A 23,883-nucleotide genomic window follows, 5' to 3' on the forward strand; every position below is an offset into this window, starting at 1 on the left:
CAATATCCGACAATTTTTCGGATCCGGATACATAGAAATAGGATATCAAGAACGACTGTCAAACTACAAAAGTGCGACCAAAAATGAAATGCAAGTTTGTGCGTAAATTGTCTATGTGAGATCAAAAATAGTGATGTCATGTTACAACATATTAATAATCTATCGGTGTTTGACCGCTTTATCGACTACTTATTTTATTCAAATGTGTATGATTGTATAAAAAAATGTTATAGGTATAAAGTCGCTTCCCTTAAGGTCATACAGGGCCCAAAAGGTGCCTTTGATGAAACCAGCACCATATTTTAGTATGTTGTTAAGCATGTTATGGTGCCGTGTTCAGAATATTGCGTATACCACAGAAAGTATGTCACATGTCAGCTTGTGTGGGGTGTCATAAAAAGCAAAATTAAATGCACTACAATATCGTTTATACATTTGACCTTGTAAATACTTAAAGTTACACACTAATTAAACAAAATTATTTTTTTTTACGTATTATTTTGTCCCAGAGCATGCACCTTCGCATGCGCAAAGCATAGTGTATTTAAATCCGTGTTTTACTCACCCACACCCTGTGCAGCGTTCTTTTCACTTGCAAGACAATAGCTCCTTGCAGCTGAGACTAGCATCAGGAAGGGTTTTCTATAAAGAGGTTAGGGATTGCAATCCGGTCCGGCGGATCCGGTAATCCGGCCGGATCCGGCACTTTTCAGGATCTACCGGATCCGGACCGGATCCGTTATAATTAAAATAATGCCTAAATACAGCTCGCGCTGTGCGTTTTAAAAGAAAAAAAGGCGACGGATGAGAGATATGAAGTTGAACAGAACAGAAAACGAATGAAAAATTTAAATTTAGTGAGTTAAAAATATATTTATTATGATGATGACTGGGAACAGGAGAGGATTTCTTCTTCTTTCATATTGGTGGCACGATATGACGATTACATAAATACTGTAATAGAAGGAAAAATTAAAGGACGGAGATGCCATGGAAAGCATTTTTAATTTATGCTAAAGAGAGGGTTAATGTTTAAAAAGATTATGTCTTGTCTTTACAATTTCATCCAATCTTATGCAGTTTCCTTCATCTCCTGGTACGTGCTACTCTATGTCTAGCCAATGTATGTTTTAGTGAGAGCGTTTTAGGAAGTAAGTGTTCATCTCTATATTGTTTGTACCTAACAATGTAACCTATTATCCTGTCGCATACTTCTGTTGTTTCTCCAATAAAAAGAAAAAAAAAAGAAAATTCTTTATTTGATCCATGTAACTTTTCTTAGGAAGTCGCTTTCCGCGATGGTTTTTAATCCTACACTCTATTATTTTTCGCATAAGATCGTCGTGTCGTGTTTCGTTCCCTATAATTTGACCAATATACTTTTCTGTAAAAAAATTTTTTTTAATCATACAGTTTACTACTTTCTCGGACAAAAAAAATAGAACAAGGTAATATTGGAGCGCATTAAAAGTAAAATATCTTCTAGAATGGATGTCAACCTTACAAAGAATTCAATCAGAGAACAGTTATGAAAACATGTCCTTTCAAGAAGTTTTATTTCCCACCCCACATCCCATCATCAGGCTTTAGAAACTAATCAAATTTATAATTGTAAACGAAAATTTGAGCACTTGCAAATAGTTAAATATAATAAAAAACCGTTTTTAAATTTTGTTTTTAAAGTAATATTCACATTGTAACACTTTTTACTACTAAGTTCTATTTTATTGTTAAGAAGTTATTTATTAACTTCAAATTATAGATTTAGGAATACGTATTACGCAAAAAATTATAAAAATATGTTATTTAATTAACTTGAATATTCCTATACCAATCCGGATCCGGTACGGTCGGATCCGGCCGGACCAGGGCCAAAATCCGGCCGGATCCGGCCGGATTGAAAATCAATCCGGTTTGCAATCCCTAAAAGAGGTGTACGCTGGTCCATCATTTTTCTTTTGCCAAGCCTAGTTGCAAGAATCTAGCATTTGTGGGTCGCTATTCAGGCAAATTGGTCCCAATGTTGGTCTGTTAAGCCCTTTTTATATGCTGTAGGAGAGCATCCTGTTAAAGGAATATACTCGATCGCTCTGTTTTTTTCTAAACAAGATCCTCCTCGCAGTATTTACATTACCTAATTGTGTCACTACTAGGAAGATATATAGGGTTTGCAATTAGAATATTGTGATATTCTAATTATTCGAATATCCACCCAAAATAAATATCCGAATAAACGGATTTAGATAACACCGAAATAACGTTTTTAGCTATGTTTTAATACAAAGATATTACCCCAACCAATTTTAAATGATTACTTGATTACTATAAATTATAATAGCTAACATAATGTTATCTATAAAACCGTACTTAATAAGGAGGGTTTATATCTGGATTAGCTGGTGCATAGTTGGAAATACATCCAATGCCTCACCTCGTGTTCATTCGTCATGAAATACTAACTATGAAAGCAATACTTACTTACTTATTTACTCCACTGGATCAGTGACCCAAAAAGAATCTTGGCCTTTGACACAAGAAGAACGACACTCTGCTCTATTCTGCACCACTCCACGCTAGTTGGACACTCAGAGGGCGAAAATGTGTTTTAGGGCTACATCGCTCCTGCGGTATATCTTCTCACAGCCCGATTCTCTCCCGTCCACTCCAAGTGACCAAACCTGCGAAGTCGTGCGGCTATAATCTCGCTAATTATATTGGGTGCCGCAACTAGCTACTCTAGCTTCCTATTTTTCCTACGCTTTCATCTTCTCTATCTTCATCTCTGATAGGTCCCAGAATATTCCGCCAGAATTTCGTCTTCTTCACTAAGAACCTGTTCTTTTTTTTCTGAATTAGAGTCCAAGTGTAATAATACTTACCCATGCCATTCATCAAAATCTAATTATTGTGTTATAGACTCGAATCATGGACAGTCTACTGATCAGCTTGGAAACTAGAACTCGGTGAAGCGCTGCTGAGCATCTTAGGGCATTTTGGATTCGAACATCTATCTCCTCTTCCCGATTACTTTAGGTAGGTCTTTTCTTTTCGATCTGCGGTGGCAGCATGGTTCTATTCTTATCATTTCTCACTATGCCCGTCACTTTCGCGCTTACATACTTGTTAGAACGTGACAGGCATGATGACAAAGGATAAAGAGCCGACCATCTTAGCCCTATTCATTTGGAGATATTCTAGTGGTTGATTATCAGACCAATTTTCTCTCCTTCCTACTCTACTATCCTAGCCTTGGCCTCCAGGTCGCTTTTGTTTTGAGCCTATAGCCCCAAGTCATCAGGATATCCAATGATCTAATGTTTGCATTAAGCAACATTCCCATTCATTGTATAGAGTTACTGCGTGACATGATGTACCTATCAAAATTGATGTATTTGAATTGATTAAATATATGAAAATACTATATTTAAATGACAAAATGGTATGAAATCATTCATAAATTTCATTAGAAAATTGTTTCGGTTATAGGTCAATAACTATATTTAACGGATCCGTAATATCCGGATCTTATGACCCGGTGGATCCGGATCTTATATTTGACGGATATCCGGATATTTCGGATATCCGGATCTCAATCCCTACGCGCAGCGATTGTTCTGAGACAGTTCGTTTGACACTTTTAACGGGCAACGAGCACAAATCTTTCTTCTGGCATTAAAACGGAACTATTGTTTTAAACATTCATTGAGTGAACTAAGTAGTCTAACGTTTTCGTAAGTCTATGGAAAAACGCGTTTTTTCGAATTTAACAAACATTGAGTGTACCTGTATTTAATTTGTTGACTGTCTGTCTGAATACTCAGAAACCCTACTACGAGTATTTTTGCAGTACATGCCACTACTCGTGCCTCAAGAGCCGTGCTTCGTCGGTGCGTTTACGCGCGTTCCTTCTCTTGCCACTAATCACGCGCTTGTCGCTTCTGTGTATTTATTGCTCTACGTTTTTGGTACTTGATTATAAAACTGCATGTTCCGTATAAAAATGCCAATTTTTTATGGGGTGCGAATGTAAACAAAATAAAATGAATATGATTGCATCAATTTCCAAGAGTATTAAAATTTCCCCCGAAGTACAACGACAGTAAAACATGAAAAACTATTTTCCGGGTGTCGCACCCTGGTGCGAATTTGACATTGGATTTAGATATTTTTTCTAATTATTTACTCAATTTGCACCGAGTACATTACTTTCCCCAGACCCGCAATGGCCAAAATAGATTTTTTTGTATGTTGTTTTTTTTTTACCTGTTCCGTAGCTTAAATTAACATAAATAACACGTGCGAATTTAGATATAAGTGTTGTAAAACGTACGCCAAATTACACCGAGTACACCTTTTTTCTCTTCTTAGTTATAACCATTACATTATTTTCAGCCGATTTCACCCCTTTCCGGGGGGGTGAATTTAGTAACGATTGTATAAAGTTCGATTTTTAGCCCATACAAAACAATCCGTAATGATTTTATTAGTCCTTAGAATTAGTTCCTGACTTTAGTGAAATTTGACTTAATTTGACCGTACTATAAGCGCTGTCGTAGAAGTCATTATGGCATGGTTCTATAGTGGCCTAGGAATCAAATTGGTTGACTGTACGTACCTTTACCTTTTATCTACAGCTGATTGTGCATACCCTAGCCGATGTCGAATAGAAAAAAAAAAATCAAAATTCAATTCTACATTAAAAAGCAAATTCAGGGGTCCACGGTTGTGTTTAGGGTTCCGTAACAAAAGGTAAAACCCTTTTACCTATGTCGGATTTGGTGTCACAAAAATTTGAAAATAAGGGAAAAAAATTAAAAAAATCCGCCTCGGGCAAGATTCGATCATGCACCGTTTGGTGGAACACTGGTCCAATCAATCCACCACCTGTCCACTTTTCCTTTGATTTAAAAATTTGTAATATCGTTTGGTTAGTTGAAAATATTAATTTTCACCACACCAATTGTTCAAAAACTAATGATAAAGTTGCATTTTATCCACATGTGGGGCAAACTAGTTAAATGTAAATTTTAAGTTGTTTTTTGTTTCTTTATGTTAGCTGGTAGAATTGACTTTGAAATGATGATTTTGTATGATATATTTTTTATTACGTTTTATGGATTTAATTTGTTTTTTTTTGTGTTTCATAGTTAGTATTTACCTTGCGCTGGTGTAGTGAAAAATGTTGTGTTTCACTCAGAGGCAAAGTTAGTTTAATCCTCGAGCCTTGAAACCCTCGCAACGCTCAAGATTCCATTACTCTAACCACTCGCTACGCTCGTGATTCAATTCTGGAGTCCTTCGCTTGCTCGCGTATCAATATTAGCACGGGCTGTTAAACAACAACTTTACCCCCTTGTAAAACTTGGAGGATTTAACAACTGGAGACGCCTTGTCTGTAACTTTCTGTACAAAACAGTCTGCCGATTTTTGCGGTGGAGGGGCACGTCAAATGTATGGCTATTTTTACGTAACGTATAAATAGCCTTGGCAGATAAATGTCAGTCCATACAATACATATGAATATGACCATTGGCCGAGGTTTTCGGCAGAGAGGTAAGCTCTTAAAGGCGCCTCCAGTTGTTAAATTCTCCAAGTTGTAAAACAAATAACTATTGTCACATCACTAAATATCTCGGGAACTACTTACGCTATCGATTTATGGATTAGTCATAAAGGTGGTTTGCTCAGGCGCATTGATTTTTAACCCCAGACGCAAAAATCCATAACACCCCTCGTTATAAGTTAGACCGCTATGTGTGTCTGCATGTATGTATGTATATACTTTACTGTAGATAGAAATAAAAACACGAAAAACACAGTTACAGAGTAAATTAAATACAACAAAGGCGAACTTATCCCTGTATGGGATCTCTTCCAGTTAGTCAGCTTGTGTTTGTGTGCACTGTATATCTTAAACGGATGAACCGATTTCGATGCTTTTTTTTTTTCAAATCAGTTTTTCTATCGTTGGTTCTTAGACATGTTTTATCAAATTCAGTATATCCGTGTGTATTTTTATTTTATTTTAAATTTAATGTTATTTCTTACATCTATGACTCACCTGTCCGTCTGTCTGTCAGCACCCAACGAAGCCCAAAGCGCCCGCAATCAGCCCTTTTATAACGTTCGTTATCACTTGTTTTATACGCGATCAATACTTTTATCTGTTTGTTTTGTATCTCCCACGCTTTTTAACATTGTTTAGTTAGGCTATTCACCCTTTGTTTAGTTAATAGTATTTTAAATAAGTAATAAATAAGTTTTTTGACAAAAATCACATTCTTGATACAAGCTTTTATCGCTGACTGTACTTTTCTTTCCACGTGCAACTAATACTCATTGAGACAACTCTAACCCATAAACAATTACACCGAAAAAAATATTTTTCTACAATACTACCAGAACGTATAGTAGTTAAAAATATAGTTATACCTACTAAAATCCGGTAGTAATAACAAAAAATGTTGTATCGTGTAAAACTAGTTTTTTAAACATCACTGTTTAATTCTAGTTAAATGCAATTTAGTACTGCTTACAATTTCGTTGTATATTTAAAGATGCAAGTGTTGTAAATATTAAACGTTTGTCTCGTTTAATATATGCATCGTAACACTAACTATTGATATGTAAAAATAAAGATACGAGTGTACACGTTACAAGTTATTATGTTATGGCTACTATAATGCATTGTATTCTGAACGAATCAAACAGTTGTGCCAACACCATGGTGTATGCGCCGGTGGCGGGGGAGGGAGAAAGGAATTGCGCAAGTCACGGAACAGCCATTGCCCCAGCGTCTTTCGTTGCGACGGTCGGTGTTTTTATTTACTTAGATCCTGTCCATAATTTAACTGTAAACTAGTACAAGTGTATAGTATAAGTGTGCTTAAAAACTTGTCTGTTTTGTGAACATGGACGAAGACCTATGAAACCATCTAATAACGTGGAACCTGGAGGAATATACGGAAATTTTCGAAAGTAAGTAAAAGCTGATGTTATGGTCGAAATTAATGTTTGTCATCACTCGCCTGTATTCATTATTAATAAATAATTATGAATGCTTTGTATTCAATTCCGCTGTAAAATAGTTTTAGCCATATACTCGAGGTGTGGTGTGTGGTGTACTTACCTAGTTTGTGTTTGATACCTACATAAATATTTCGCGTGACGACGTATTTATTGTAACAAAATGGCGTCATTTGATGGCTATGCATTTTATCCATGTCATTTATCGACGAGAGTGATATTATAACTCATGTATTCATAAAACAAGTAGCTTGAGCAGTTCTTTTGCCTTTTCTAACTAGGTTGTTGCACATTAGGGTTGACGCATATATACGTATTTATTAAGTCAAATACAAAAACTATGTTTTAAATTAATTATTTATTTGTTCTCAGGTGCAGCCACTACTCTAAAAGTATAACCAAATCCCTCGTGGGGGGCAGTCTTGTTAACCTAACCTGCTAGACCCTTTAATTTATACTGTTCTTGATATACTTTAAATAATTTGAAGATGCTTTATAATTATCATTATTTAGAAAATCAATAATAAAGCGTTTGATTTTATTTCTCGTATTATTTTACTTTTAAATTGTCTACGATTTGTGCGGTGTATTGGTTATATATTGTTCACGTAACCAGAACCCACTGTGCTGAAGGGACTTCTAAACGGGCCATATTTTGACTGCAATATGTGGCCGGCAACTATTAGTGTCCCTTTCTAACATGTGAGTAAGAGGACACCAATAGTTGCTGGCCACATATTGCAGTGAACATATGGCCCGTTTAGAAGCCCCATTAGCACAGTGCGTTCTGGTAACGTGAACAATATAAAACCAGTACACCGCACAAATCGTTCAGTTACACATACCAAATACCTTGTTATAACAACAGGATAGGAACGTATATGTTACTGTATTATTTAGTAACCATTAACAGACCGGCTAATTGGGTTTACTAAAAGCCTTATACCCACTACTAGGGTGCATGGGTATACATTACATTTCTGCACTTTATGAATTACTATACGCTTCATAGAGTTAACAAACTTAATTTAACCAGAATGGTCTGGTTATGTTTACAAAGTGTCCTGTCGTCACATATACAACAAGACAGTATAGTACAGCTAACCAGATTCTGGTTACCAGTACCAGGTTTTTTTTTCAGTGTAGGTTGCGTTGTTTTATCACAGAGTTCCTATAGCCATCTCCTGTCTCCATCATCAGATCAGCTCGATAGTACCTACCATAATATTGCATTGTCACCCGACTTACATATGTATGCAAATTTTCAGCTTCATCGGAAACCGGAAAGTGGGTCAAATTAAACTTGCAAGATTTTACCCGAATAAACATAGTTAATACCTACATACATAGGTACATTGCAAGTTAAATGAAAGCTTGCAAAATGTAGCCATCCTAAAGATCTAATCGTAGTCCATGGAAGCTTCCCTAGGGTGTCACATGCGAGTTGCTGAACTTTTATTAACATGTTCCTACTTATAGTCGGCGTCAAAAGTAAGGGATGAAATATAGTAGTAAATAGGGATGCCATCCGTCCGGGTTTCCCCGGATTTGTCCTAGTTTAGAGGGCGTCAGGGGAGCGTCCGGGGAGGACTTCATTTGTAGTCTGGGTTTAAAAAATTTAAGCCTTAGGCCGCCCGCGACACGCGCACAACCTGTTTAAAAAAACCTGTTGACATGTACGGGTTCTGGACTCTAAAATCCGGGGTTTTCACGCGTCTTGTCCTGGTTTCCAAATTTTAGAGATGGCAACCCTAGTAGTAAAGGAAATTATGCGTCGAAAGTGCCATACTATTTTGTAATAACTTACCAAAAATATATACACAGTGCTCACGAGGAACCCGAAATATTTTAAGTCGAAAGTCCGTGGGTCTTCCACACAAAATCGCCTTTTTATATACAAACGAAGTCCTCATTTTCCCCTCTGAATATTAACATTGAACGTCCTTAAACTACGTCCAAAAGAGAGGTATGGGCATTGTGAATGTCATCTCGCTTTGTGTGGTAGGGCACAGCCAGCGGATGTCATTCCAGATCTAGAGCAGAGCCCAACAGGGGAAGTACCTCCACCTTACAGAAAACAGCAGCCAAATAACACTAGACCCTGCTCATAGTGTTGTGTTCCTGCCGGTGAGTAAGGTTGCCAGAGCTCAAACCCGCCCGTTTAGGGTCGGCAAAGCGCATGTAACTCCTCCGGAGTTGCAGGCGTATATAGGCTACGGAGACTGCTTACCATCAGGCGGGCCGTATGCTTGTTTGCCACCGACGTAGTATAAAAAAAAAACATTATTGAGAATATTTTGACTCCATCTATTGTACAGCTATACGTTTGATTTTTCGAATTTTTAATAGGGTTGTTTCCAATTTTTTGAAACGCTTGAATTATGTTCTATATTAACTAAAAGTTGCCCTAAAATTTAACTTTTATACTAAAAACGGTTTTAAATATGTTAAATTAACAAAATATATTTTGACAGATGCTTTCGCGCCCAAAACGCTCTTTGAAAATTGTGTGACGTCACAGTTTACGGTTTGACACATAACTACATACACACGTAGAAGATACGAACTGTCAACTGACATTTGTCATTTGTTGTTAATCGCCTAACTGTCAACAGTGTCAATCCGAGAGTTGTGACGTCATCAGAATCTTCAATGACGAGTTTGGTCACGTAACGTGTGCCAAAAGATATTTTAAATTCAATATTTACAAAAATATGGTCATTACAGGTCCCCTAAAAGTAGTTTAACATGTTCTTATAATCCAAAAGAATTTATTGGGATACAATTTTGCCCTAAGATTTGTAGATGGAAACAACCCTATTATAATAGGAGCCTTTAAAAGTTTAAACATTTGTATCAATTGTTTTTCGCTCTTATTTTTTACAATAATCAATAAATAGAAAAAAGTAAAACGTAGGGTCATAGCTATTGTCAATACACATCAAATGATGTAAAAATATTTTCCATATTGTCAATATGGAAAGTCAGAAAAATTAACAGATAGAAGAAAATAGTTGTAAATCTAGGGAAGAGCGGTGCCTCCCAACACAAGCATTGTTTTGCTTACCGGGCGGCTCCATCCCCTACATCGCAAAAATGTATATTATTAAGAAATAAAGAATTTTGTATTTTTGTATTTTGTAATATCCAGAGAGAAAAATGGGGACTACGTTTGTATGGAGAAGCGGTCCCCTATCCTCTCGAGTCTAATCGTATATGGACATCCTGACAATAAGCTTTTAAATTGATTTTATTACGGTAGGTGCCAGAGGTCGACTCATTTAAAATCAAACTAAAAATCCAAAAAAGTGCATTTTCGAATGCATTCAAATCAAAGCACAGGAAGCGATAAATATGTATGTTTGTGTGTTTGCATAATTTATTTAGATATGTATCGATCGAAGGTTCAGTGTTCACATACATTCCGGTAATCACACTTATAGAATATGTAGAATCGATTCCCGTTGAAACCAAATTGCATTTGAGTTGGAATTCAATAGAAACTTCATGAAAAAAAAATCTCAGCTCATTCGTCTGTCTGTAGTGATCTATAATATACTAGTGTAATTTATAATAAAAATATCCATTTTGTAGTATGCATTTGTCATATCTAGATATCGTTAGGTGATATTGGATTGCTAATAAACAGTGATCGGAATAGGCAGAGTATAAATACCTAAACTTGGTAGAACAAAGTCATGAAGTGGAGACTGCCTTGTGATAAAAAAAACGTACGAAGTAAATAACATTGTTTTAAGAGCGGTGGTAGCCGAGTGGATATGACGTCTGACTTTCAATCCGGAGGTCGCGGGTTCAAATCCTGGCTACCAATGAGTTTTTCGGAACTTATGTACGAAATTTCATTTGATATTTACCACTAGCTTTTCAGTGAAGGAAAACATCGTGAGGAAACCTGCATACATCTGCGAAGAAATTCAAAGGTGTATGTGAAGTCCCCAATCCGCATTGGGCCAGCGTGGGGATAACCCAAGCCCTCTCGCGCATGAGAGGAGGCCTGTGCCCAGCAGTGGGACGTATACAGGCTGAATTATTATTATTATTATTTAAATACGGTAAAAAACAATGCATTCCTCGTTTTTGTCCAATACAATCAATAGGCGTAAAATAAAACAACCAATTTTTTTTTTACTTTTTATACATAATATTATATAGTCATCAAAAGAAAATAGGGGCCACTATGCGTCTTAAACGATAATTGAAAAGCAAAACGTGACAACAGGGTGTTTGGTGCCTCGTTTGGAATAATAGTTCTTTTATTTTACGCCTATTGAATTGATTGATTGGGCAAAAATGAGGAATGAATTATTATTTACCGTATTTATAACAATATTACTCACTTAGTACGTTTCCGGGACTTTAGTCCCGGAAAAAAACGTTATATCACAAGGCAGTCTCCACTTCATGACTTTGTTCTACTAAGTTTAGGTATTTATACTCTGCCTATTCCGATTATTGCTAATAAAATAAATTATTTGATTTTGGCACTTTATCAAATAAAATGGTTCAAGTCTGGTCCCACCTGGTCAAGTGTCCCGGACTCCCCCTACTTTTGTTAATAAGCTTAAACTGCTACTTATAAACTTGTGCCCATATACGCTGCAGGAGTTCTTAGAAACTGAACCCTAATTAAATGTAATAATATCTGTGATAGCTAGCAATGTCTAGTTTTATTTAATTTTTAGGGTTCCGTAGTCAACTAGGAACCCTTATAGTTTCGCCATGTCCGTCTGTCTGTCTGTCTGTCTGTCCGAGGCTTTGCTCCGTGGTCGTTAGTGCTAGAAAGCTGAAATTCGGCATGGATATATAAATCAATAAAGCCGACAAAGTCGTACAATAAAATCTAAAAATTTAATTTTTTTGAGGGTACCTTCCCTACACGTAAAGTGGGGGTGAATTTTTTTTCTGTTTCAACCCTACAGTGTAGGGTATCGTTGGAAAGGGCTTTCAAAACTAATAGGGGTTTTCAACAATTTTTTTTTGATAAAGTGAATATATTCGGAGATAATCGCTCCGAAAGAAAAAAAAATGTCCCCCCCCCCCCTCTAACTTTTGAACCATAGGTCCAAAAAATATGAAAATATCGTGGAAGTAGAGCTTAAGAAAGACTTTAAATGAAAACTATAGCGGACATGATCAGTTTAGCTGTTTTTGAGTTATCGCAAAAAGTTTCCCCTTCATAGTAAAAAGACTTACTTTAATTAGGTACTGATTATGCAAATTTGCCTATTTGTTTAACTCGCGTTTCATCCCTTGGTTAACAATTAACTATACTTTAAGCTCCAGTTTAGCTTATTGTGACGGAAGAGTAACTACGGAACCCTACACTGAACATGGCCCGACATGCTCTTGGCCGGTTTTTTAGAAATGTCTTGAATAGTCAAAAAAGGAGTGTACAGGTTTTCCAAGGGTCAGGAACGCGCATGTAACACCTCTGGAGTTGCAGGCGTCCATAGACTACGGTGATTGCTTACCATCAGGCGGGCCGTATGCTTGTTTGCCACCGACGTGGTTTTTAAAAAAATGCATGCTGTTTTAAGTTGTACATTAATGTAACATTGCTACCCCCTAGAAGGGTCCATGTAAGTACTGGTAAATTATAGTTAAATGAACATCATGTAAACACCATGGTTGCAACAAATAAAAAGCGGCCAAGTGCGAGTCGGACTCGCCCATGAAGGGTTCCGTACCATTTATGACGTATTAAAAAAAAACTACTTACTAGATCTCGTTCAAACCAATTTTCGTTGGAAGTTTGCAAGGTAATGTACATCATATATTTTTTTTAGGTTTATCTTATTTTAGAAGTTACGGGGGGGGGGGGGGGGGGGCAAACATTTTACCACTTTGGAAGTATCTCTCGCGCAAACTATTCAGTTTAGAAAAAAATGATATTAGAAACCTCAATATCATTTTTGAAGACCTATCCATAAGATACCCCACACGTATGGGAATAATGAAAAAATATTTTTTGAGTTTCAGTTCTAAGTATGGGGAACCCCCAAAATTTATTGTTTTTTTTTCCTATTTTTGTGTGAAAATCTTAATGCCGATCATAGAATACATCTACTTACCAAGTTTGAACAGTATATCTCTTATAGTTTCGGAAAAAAGTGGCTGTGACATAAACGGACAGACACGGACATGACGAATCTATAAGGGTTCCGTTTTTTGCCATTTGGCTCCGGAACCCTAATAAATGATATGAAATGAAATGTTCTAGAAATCCTAGTTTATATAATTATTGGCTTACCTCAGATTGCAATGTGGCTTCAAGTTCTGCTGTATACCTCTTCAGAGATGCGATCTGAAAAAAAAGGATTTGTAAAACTATCTGTTCTGCACAATCCGACAGTAAAACAGGCCCGTCTGGCAAAAGGTATGAAAACTATAAGGTCCTAAACTATAAGGGCTTATTTCTTAATGTCCAAGTAAGGTCTTGAATAAGCTACTTTTTTTTTAATACTACGTCGGTGGCAAACAAGCATACGGCCCGCCTGATGGTAAGCAGTCTCCGTAGCCTATGTACGCCTGCAACTCCAGAGGAGTTACATGCGCGTTGCCGACCCTAAACCCGCCCCCCCCTCGTTGAGCTCTGGCAACCTTACTCACCGGCAGGAACACAACACTATGAGTAAGGTCTAGTGTTATTTGGCTGCTGTTTTCTGTAAGGTGGAGGTACTTGCCACTTATCTGACAAGGCGTTGTTGGCGTTTCATAATCTTCAAATAAGCTTAACTGATAGATAAAGTACTAAGCTTTGCAGGAAGTTTTATCTGGCAATTAGCTATTTATTTGGTAATTAGCTATCCAATACTTTACTTGGACATTGTGAACCAGGCCCTTAGTATTGGATAGCTAATTAAAAATAAATTAACTGCCAGATAAAACTATCTACAAAACTTAGCGCGTTATCTACCAGTTAAGCTTATATGATGATTGTGAAACGCCGATGACTTTATTCGTCAGATAAGTGGCAAGTAACTTATTCAGGACTTTACTTGGACATTGTGAAACAGGCCCTAAGTATTGCAGAGATTTAAATGCAAAATATTATATACTTAATTTTGTTATAATTTCAATTGTTTTTCTAAAAATAAAAAAAATGAATACCTACAAACGTTATTATTCTCTTAACCTATGTTCCTCTGACAAGCGACTACAGCTAATTTTTTTTTTTATTATAGGACATTATTACACAAATTGACTAAGTCCCACAGTAAGCTCAATAAGGCTTGTGTTGAGGGTACTTAGACAACGATATATACACCGTGTTTTTATTGAATTGCGTTAACTCCGGGGTTTCGGTAAGTACGTTTAAGGAAACTAAATGGCATAGTTAGTTTTAAAAAAAAAAAATTTTTTTTTGTTTTTTTTTACTGTTTTTAATTTTATAAAAGTAACTAAATGTTGCATATAGCGTTGTTGTAACACGGGCATTACATTTAACTCAACCAAACAATTGAAAACTGTGACATATCAATGTCATTTCGAACGTCGATCGTCCGAGATAGTACTTACGTTTAGTAGCAAATGTATGAACTCGCACTAAACACTAATCAATAAGTAAACAGGCCCTAAGGCAAGTGTACACGCTCGTAAGGGTCTTATAAGATAAAAATTAATGATTGATTATCTCCGAAATGGAGTTAGTTAGAATATCGGTATCTTTGAGAAAGTTACTTTATTTAAGCTCAGGAATGCACCCTCGAAATTAACGCAAATCAAAAAAAACACGGTGTATAATAGGTATATAAATACTTAAATACATAGAAAACACCCATGACTCAGGAACAAATATCCATGCACATCACACGAATAAATGCCCTTACCAGGATTTGAACCCGGGACCATCAGCTTCGTAGGCAGGGTCACTACCCACTAGGCCAAACCGGTCGTCAAAATGCTAATACTATACTATAACTTGGACCTATACTATACAACACCTTTAAAAAAATATACCTAAGTATATACACCATAGAGCAAACAAAACGCTTTGACGATGCCAATATTCCGCTCTGACCTATTGGCTGCGCGCATTTCAATCGTTCCAAATTTGAAATTTAAAACGTTCGAACGCCATTGGACGGTTTTTTCTATTCCGTTGACAAATAGCTTTGTGTCTTTTGTATTTGTACGATCCCGTATTGTTAGAAGATAATAATCTTTACTATTAATAGTTCAAGCGTAAAAATAAATCAATAATAGATAATAGACACATCTAAGTACCTGAGTATGTAGTTATCTTAATTAATAATGGTAGGATTTCGAGATTTTTGAGTCTAGCTAGATTTGAAGAGCTCAACTCGTTTTTACGAGACTCTGCTGCGTTAGACTTCCGAGTGTTTTCAGTCCTGACATAAATTTACAGGCTAGGTTAGAAAAGTCCTTACTCTTGCACGCGGTGAGCGAAATGCATGTTTTCCATTCTAACAGCATAATAATAAAGCTGCTGAAGTAAAATAGTGCATTGTGTATTAAGGGCGGTAAATAAGAATTTCCAAACGAGTGTGAATTGAAGCCCGAAGCACGAATGAACACGAATTCGTAATTCCACTTACACACACATTACATACACTTGTGAGGAAGAAAAGAGAAAAAATAAAACATCTGCCTAATTTTGGACGTACATTACAGCCCTAGGTCGATTTAGGATTTACGGACCACATCGCCTAGTAAGTGTGATGAAAATAATATTACATGAATTAATATCCATTGGGTGTTGTCCGCTGCGCAAAAAAAAATAGTGCGAACATGAATAAAAGATGGCACCTGATTTTTTAAATCGATCGAGATTTGAATCGCAGATCCGGCCAATGACAAATATCGCTGATTTAGAAATTACCATAGAGTAGGGGTTTTCAGGTAGAAGATGCTAAGTTAGCAAAAAAGCGGTCATCTTGTCTTAAATTCCCTTTCCTATTTTATAACGATGGCATTTGCCAATAGTTATTAAGAATATGATTCATTATCCCCCAGCTAATAAGCTAATAACCATACAAAGTAAACCAATTGAAATCTTAGACATTTATATAAGCCGCCAGTTCTGATTCAAATGAATTAATTTTGTTACAAATAGTATTATAATAACATGTAAGCACTAACTGCCAACAGGACTAATTATATACTTAGTTAAGGCTAAACTTAGTTAAGATAACTGAGTTCAGACTGTACCTCAACAAAAAAAACAAACGCTGGAATAAACAGATAAAAAAAAAAAAGTTATTTTTTCGTCTATGTACATACCTCAATTTCAGACTTAGACTTCCGTCAATAAATATAACAATCCACCACCGAAAGTACAACGCGACGCGTGTTGTGTGTTTAGTTTTTTAAATAAATCCATATAAATTAAAATAGTTTTTTTTTTTAATGCGCGTTTGTTATAAGATGCAATGTTTTGTAAAGTTGTGTTCCGCCGAGTTTCTTGCCGGTCCCATATTGGGATAGGTACCCTCCTACAATTTAAGAGGGATTTAATCTTCTCGGGTCAAAGGTGTAGGGTTAGAGCCGGTGTAGCTTTATTTGCCTTCATTCTCGATAGATCCAACCAGTAGATCCAAGATGGAAAAAAATCTAATCATAGACAGCGCACTTCACTCCGTCGATAGCGCCTAGGTTCTTAGCTACTCTAGCGCTACTCTGGAGAGATTTGGAACTATTATTTATAGTTGACAGCTGGACACTTTTGCAACAGTTCTACCATAAGAGATGCCACTCCTCTTAATTCCACACTCCATACTACCGAAACCGAAATAATCTATGTAGTCTTTCCCGTTTCATTTAAATACGACCTACTGCGCAGAATCGAGTGACATACTTATTTAAAGAGTTGCAAAACGTTATATTTCAAATGACAGTTCCTGTTTTCATTGATGGATTCAGCCGATCTCCGTATATTGAATTGCAAATTGCTGAGGCAACTGAAATACGTCAGTGGTAGGTTTTGACGCATTTTTTTTCACTTTGTATTAAGGGGAAAGGAGACGAGGTCACGTGGCTTCGCCATACAAACATAGTCCCCATTTTCCTCTTTGAATATTAACAGTATAGAAAATATTTTTACGCAATTTGATGTGTAGTAAATCACAGCTATGCCCTTCGATTGACGTTTTTAGGGTTCTGTACCGAAAAGGTACAAAAGGAAGCCTTATGGTGCGACTTCGTCCGTCCGTCTGTCTGTCTGTCACATCGCTAAATCTCTCGAGAACCACTTAAGCTATCGATTTGAAATTTGGAATAGTTATGAACAACGTTAACCCAGACACATTGAAAGTATTATTTTTTTGCCCAATATGAAGAGGGGCAAAATTTCAAAGTCACTAGACTAGGTCAAGTGGGGTATCATTTGAAAGAGCTCAAATTGTACATTCCAAAACATTTTTTTCTTTTTTTCATAGAGAAAAAAAATTGATTTATAAAGGAAAATGTCAAAAAAATAGTTGACTATATATATATAATATAGTTAACTATTGTCTCTATAAACGTCATATACTAAGAAAAAGTGACCAAGGCCTCCAGTGCCCCAGGCTGGAATCGATCCAGCGTCCTCTGCTATCACGCAGATCTGCTATGTATCAGGCACCTGCCGCGAAAGCATAGGACGCTGGTTCGATTCCAGCCTGGGGCACTGGAGGCCTTGGTCACTTCTTTTTTCAGTTTATAAGTACCTGGGCGACCGAGCTTTGCTCGGTTATATTATAACTATTTATTGTAATATGGTGGTGTATAGGTAATAATCTTAACTACATTTTTTTTACTAAATTAAACTTGTCTAAAACAATAAAAATTAAAAAATTATATATAAACTTGAACATATAAAAAAAAACAAAAGTTAGTCACCGGGCGAGATTCGAACCCGTAACACTCGTTTAGCAGTCCGCGTCTTAACCCGCTGGACCAGACGGACAGTGGCCGGTATTACGAAATTAGCTACCATATTCTGCGTCGAAAGAAAAACGCATGAAAACTCGAAAACATGCGTTTTCCCAAACATAAGACTAATCTAGATCGATTGTTTACCCCCAAAAACCCCCATATACCAAATTTCAGCAAAATCGTTAGAGCCGTTTCCGAGATCCCGGAAATATATATTATATATATATATACAAGAATTGCTCGTTTAAAGGTATAAGATTTATATACCAGTGTTTCTATTTGAAATAAAAACAAATTAAAATATTTTCTAAATAATGTTATTTGTTCTAAGACTTCTCAATAACAATTCTCCAAATTTGCTGATCAGTTTTCATGCTACATTTGACATTCATATGGACATACATAGCTTCATTTTGCCTTTGCCGATGTCGAAAAAACCCTAAAAATAAAGAGCGAGTGAGACGCAACATTGTTAACGTCTCCCACTGTTTGTCAATTCATAAGTCCCCAACCCGCATGAAGCTCGAAAGCTGCCCGTTATCAGTTAGATAAGAGATAGCTTATCTACCCTACGTGAGTAGGTACCTAAGTACAGTTGGGCGCGATATGTTGGTAGGTACAGTTAGTGTAAATTCATTTTCACTCGGTGGCAAAATTTATTTAACCCTCGTGCCTTGAAACCCTCGCAACGCTTAAGATTCCAATTTCCGATTCAATTTTGGGCTTGTGCACAAACTGACGTGATTTTATCGTGACCTAAGTTAGGTACCTAAAACCTGGAAAAGCTTGACAGATCTTTACGGCCACTAGCGGCCGTTTTGAATTTTAATATACCAGAATGAGAGGTTAGCGGACAGTCAATCTTGTTCATTCTAGACCTGCGGTCACAGGGGACCTTAATACCAAAGAGAATTTGAAATAGAGGCCGATTTTCAAAGGAAACTTTGTAGCCACAGTAAATTTACTGCCATCTTTAGACACATGATTAAAAATTTTAGAACGCTTTTTGACTTTGATCTTTATTCTTTCACTGATCTGTGTTTCATTGGTTAAATATCAAAAAGCGGAGCTATCTAATACATCAAAGGTATGGCGGCATTGCTTCGAGCGATGCAACCTTTGGGTTATGCCCGGTAAGATGGCGCCACTTTTTAATATTTAACAAATTTATTAAATATACACATATCGGTGAAAGAATGAGGATCAAAGTCAAATGGCGTTCTAAAAGTTTTAATCATGTGTCTAAAGATGGCAAAAAATTTACTATGGCTACATAATTTTCTTTGACAATCCACCTCTATTTCCAATTCTCTTTGTTAATACGTCATCGTCTACGGCGATTGAATTAGTGACTCTAAGGCGGTCTACACATTGAATGAATGAATGAATGCGTATGCCTCTCCGGTGTGCGAGCGGGCCATCTTAACACCTATGGATTGTGTTGTCTCGCTCACGCACCCGAGTGACGTGCGGACCTGCAACAGTGCGATAAACTCGTAATAATCAGGTCAATGACCTAATAAATTAATACACACGTGCCATAACAGCCGCGAGCTTTATTATAGACAAAGAGCTGGCCACGAAAAGAGGGCATACAATTTTAAAGTATTGGTTAAAATAAAACTGCTCACAACCGTGTCGTCCACAATCCTATTTCGTCACCTTTTAAAATCGTCCACAATGCCATGTCGTCAGCATACGATTCCTAAATCGTCACCTTCCTAACTTGTCCACATTACTATTTTGACTACAGTCCCAGATTGTCTACAGTCCTATTTTGACCACTGCCAGCTCGTCAAAATTATTGTACCACCCATTATGAGGCCGTCTTCTATAAGACAAATTCTGCACTTTTAATTTTGTGTTGCTTTTTTCCAACTGAAATGTTGTGTTTGCCTATGATTTTTACCTCCACCAATGCCAGCACTGTATACCATATAGGAATGTGGACGAGAAAGCACTGTGGACTACATAGGAATGCGGACAAGATAGGAAACTGACGATATAGGAATGTTTACGAATCAAAATATTGGACCATATGACAATATTGACTAATTAAGATATAGCATTAGGAAAAATTAAAAACGAAATTAGGAAATAGGATTGTGGACAAAGCGGTCCTGAGCCGAAAAAACTCGAGTCCTCTGCTTTTAGATTCGACTCAGATTACAGACTCTTATAATTAAGTCGAAACTCGAGTTCTTTACTACTTGTTAAGACACCCGATTCTTTTGTACTGGTTAGCTTCTAGTATTTAAATAAAACCTTCAAAATTGTTGACAGTCTTTATTCTGAGGATCGAGTCGTTTTGAGTTGCGCTTAAAAAAGACTCAATAAGAGGACTTGGGATTTAAAAAAATGTGAAGTTTTTTTAGAGTAAATCGTTAAAACGAGTAGAGTTCTTCAAATGTATACTCGAAAGACTAGACTCGTTCCTACCAACACTAACTTTAAAAGCAACGAAACCACTACCGAGTAAAAATGAAATGGTCAACAAGCGTCAAGGATTGCATATTCCTACTCGAAAATAATCTGGGCTATAACCGCGAAAATCGAAGTTCGTCAATTGCGGGCATTTTTCTCTGTCACTCTAATTACGTCTTAGTGAGAGTAAAAGAGAAAGATCCCCACAATTTGCGAATTTCGGTTTTCGCGGTAGGCCCCCTGGATCCACAATGAACCGGTGGCCTAGTGGTTATGGCGACAGCCACGAATGTGGAAGACGCTGCTGCGATCTTAGGCCTGGGATCTATATAACATCTCTTGCAGTTTATAATTTACATTTTGAATATTTTAAAAACACAAATCAGTATTCAGTATTCAGTATTCAGTCATTTATTGCCTTCATAGGTACATATTAAGATGATACATAAGAATTCTGATCAGCTATGAACCCTGTAAGGGCACTGCAAAACGTAACTTACGTACTAGTAATAAGTTGCTATCAATCTCTATTAAAGTTTACATTACATAAAATATTTAATTAAACATTACAATTCAAATCAAAGTATTTAATAAAATGATTTGTTCCCTGGTTGTAATACTTACAAGTATTAGATACCGAAGGGTTTGTTGCTCTAAAATTGTACGTATTTTTCTGAGCCTAACTCTTACTCTATAAAGGGGTGAAGTTGCTTGTGAATTATTGGATTTTTTATACATATAGATAAGGTTACCATGGAATATATCAAAATAGTCCCAACATTGTTACATTACCCATACACTTTGTATAACGTTAATGGAATGAAAGGATCGAGAAATATATGGACATTTTGGGTCAATTTTTTCTTCTATTAGGATCGCAAAGGTTTGTGTCGCAATGTTTACTCCTACAGAAAAACAGTATTTTTGACAAAATATTGAAAAAATATAGCATTTACTAGGAGAACGGAAAAAAAAATGGACACTGATTTGAGACAAATTGCGGTGTTTAAAAATCCAAGTCACATATCACACGATATTGGTGACATTTGTATACCTCTTTCTTTAGTCATGAAAATATAGTAGTACTATATTGTTTTTGTATAATACATTGTACAATTGACTGAAATATGTATGGGTGGCAGCCCTACTCTATAATATTTTTCTATGCCCAGAAAAAGTTACAGGCTTCTATGTATAAAAGAAACAATTTCAGGTTTGTTATTTGTGGTGCATTAGTATGTGAACAAAAGTTTTTAATTGCTATATACTATCTGACCATCCTAGTCCAGATCCTATTTCTTGGTAAAATTATTATTTCAATATTTTGCTTGGGCAAAGTTAGGCACCAATAGCAAAGTTAGGGTTCCCAATGGCAAATAAGGTTCCCAAAGTATAGTGTACTTTTGCCAACCCTGATTTGTAAAGCATTTATAAATGGGTGTGTAATACTTAATCTATCATACTCGTACATTTGTTACACTGCCATTTAATATATTATGATATATAATAATAATAATAATTCAGCCTATATACGTCCCACTGCTGGTCACAGGCCTCCTCTCATGTGCGAGAGGGCTCGGGCTATAGTCCCCATGCTAGCCCAATGCGGATTGGGGACTTCACATACACCTTTGAATTTCTTCGCAGATGTATGCAGGTTTCCTCACGATGTTTTCCTTCACCGAAAAGCTAGTGGTAAATATCAAATGATATTTCGTACATAAGTTCCGAAAAACTCATTGGTACGAGCCAGGATTTGAACCCGCGACCTCCAGATTGAAAGTCGGACGTCATATCCACTCGGCCACCACCGCTTCCTTATGATATATGATATTATGATATAAATAAATAAATAAATAAATATTATAGGACATTATTACACAAATTGACTAAGTCCCACAGTAAGCTCAATAAGGCTTGTGTTGAGGGTACTTAAACAACGATATATATAATATATAAATATTTATAAATACTTAAATACATAGAAAACACCCATGACTCAGGAACAAATATCCATGCTCATCACAGGAATAAATGCCCTTACCAGGAATTGAACCCGGGACCATCGGCTTCATAGGCAGGGTCACTACCCAGGAGGCCAGACCGGTCGTCAAGATATATTATAATGTAATTCTTATTATGTTTCTTTCATTATTTTGGGATTCATCTAAACTGTAATTGATATAATGCCTATTGTAATATAATTTTTAAGTAGTATATATAGTCCATTGAATGAGTCCCTCCAAGGGGGGTCTAGAGTGCGTGAGTTAGTAACGTAAGATGTTTCTTCGGAAACATGTCAAGAGTCCCTAGGTAATAAACATACTAAAACCCCGGGACACTAGGAGGAGCCCCGGAGTGGGGGGAGGGGGGGGAAAGGGTCCATTTTTTCATTTTTCGCTTAAATCTCAAAAACGGTACATGTTAGAGAAAAACTTTCAAGGAAAAGTTGAAAGGCCATAAAATTATCTACAAGTTGTACCTAAATTATTTTTTTCTATTCCCAGCCGTTTTCGAGCTACATCCCATGAAAGGTGAACAATTCGAAAACTTTATTTTACCAACTTAGGGTTATCGTAACTACCCTAATAAAATTCAATTCCTCCTAAACGCCTCCATGTTGGAATCTGGTTTTTTTATCAATAATAGACCTAATTATGAGCAATCTATCGGTACCGGTCACAAATTGCACTTTTGAGCTTTTTGGAAGAAAAAAAATAAAAAGGTCAAGTTGCGTAACTACCCTAATATAATATTTTGACAATCGATTCCTCCTAAAGGCTTCCATGGAGGAATGTGTTTTTTTTACCAATGATAGACCTAATTAAGAGCAATCTATCAGTACCGGTCACAAGTTGCACTTTTGAGCTTTTTGGAAGAAAAAAAATAAAAAGTTCAAGTATCGTAACTACCCTAATAAAATTCAATTCCCCGTAAACGCCTCCGTGGTGGAATCTGGTATTTTTATCAATGATAGATCTAATTATGAGCAATCTATCTGTACCGGTCACAAGTTGCACTTTTGAGTTTTTTGGAAGAAAAAAATAAAAAGATCAAGTTCAGTAACTCAAACTACCCTAATATAATATTTTGACAATCGATTCCTCCTAAAGGCTTCCATGGAGGAATGTGTTTATTTTACCAATTATAGACCTAATTAAGAGCAATCTATCAGTACCGGTCACAAGTTGCACATTTGAGTTTTTTGGAAGAAAGAAATATTTTTTGATCGATTGATGTGATAAACATGGGTATGTAGTATGGGGAAATTGTTTGAGCCAAAATCATTTTTTACTGCGTGTAACTCAGAAACGGCTGGGAATAGAAAAAAATGATTTAGGTACAACTTGTAGATAATTTTATGGCCTTTCAACTTTTCCTTGAAAGTTTTTCTCTAACATGTACCGTTTTTGAGATTTAAGCGAAAAATGAGAAAATGGACCCTTTCCCCCCCCCTCCCCCCACTCCGGGGCTCCTCCTAGTGTCCCGGGGTTTTAGTATGTTTATTACCTAGGGACTCTTGACATGTTTCCGAAG

General features: G+C 36.5%; 1 protein-coding gene across 1 annotated transcript in view; it reads right to left on the reverse strand.

Annotated features, from left to right (window-relative positions):
- The window catches only part of LOC133531031 (thyroid receptor-interacting protein 11), a 101,970-nt gene that overhangs the window by 76,396 nt on the left and 1,691 nt on the right, over positions 1–23,883 (reverse strand). The window contains exon 2 of the mRNA XM_061869110.1: positions 13,298–13,351. Coding sequence (XP_061725094.1) covers positions 13,298–13,351 — 54 coding nt within the window. The remainder of the gene's footprint in view (positions 1–13,297; positions 13,352–23,883) is intronic.

This window comes from Cydia pomonella, chromosome 24 (genome assembly GCF_033807575.1).
Source record: "Cydia pomonella isolate Wapato2018A chromosome 24, ilCydPomo1, whole genome shotgun sequence".
NCBI classification, from domain to species: Eukaryota; Metazoa; Arthropoda; class Insecta; order Lepidoptera; family Tortricidae; genus Cydia; species Cydia pomonella.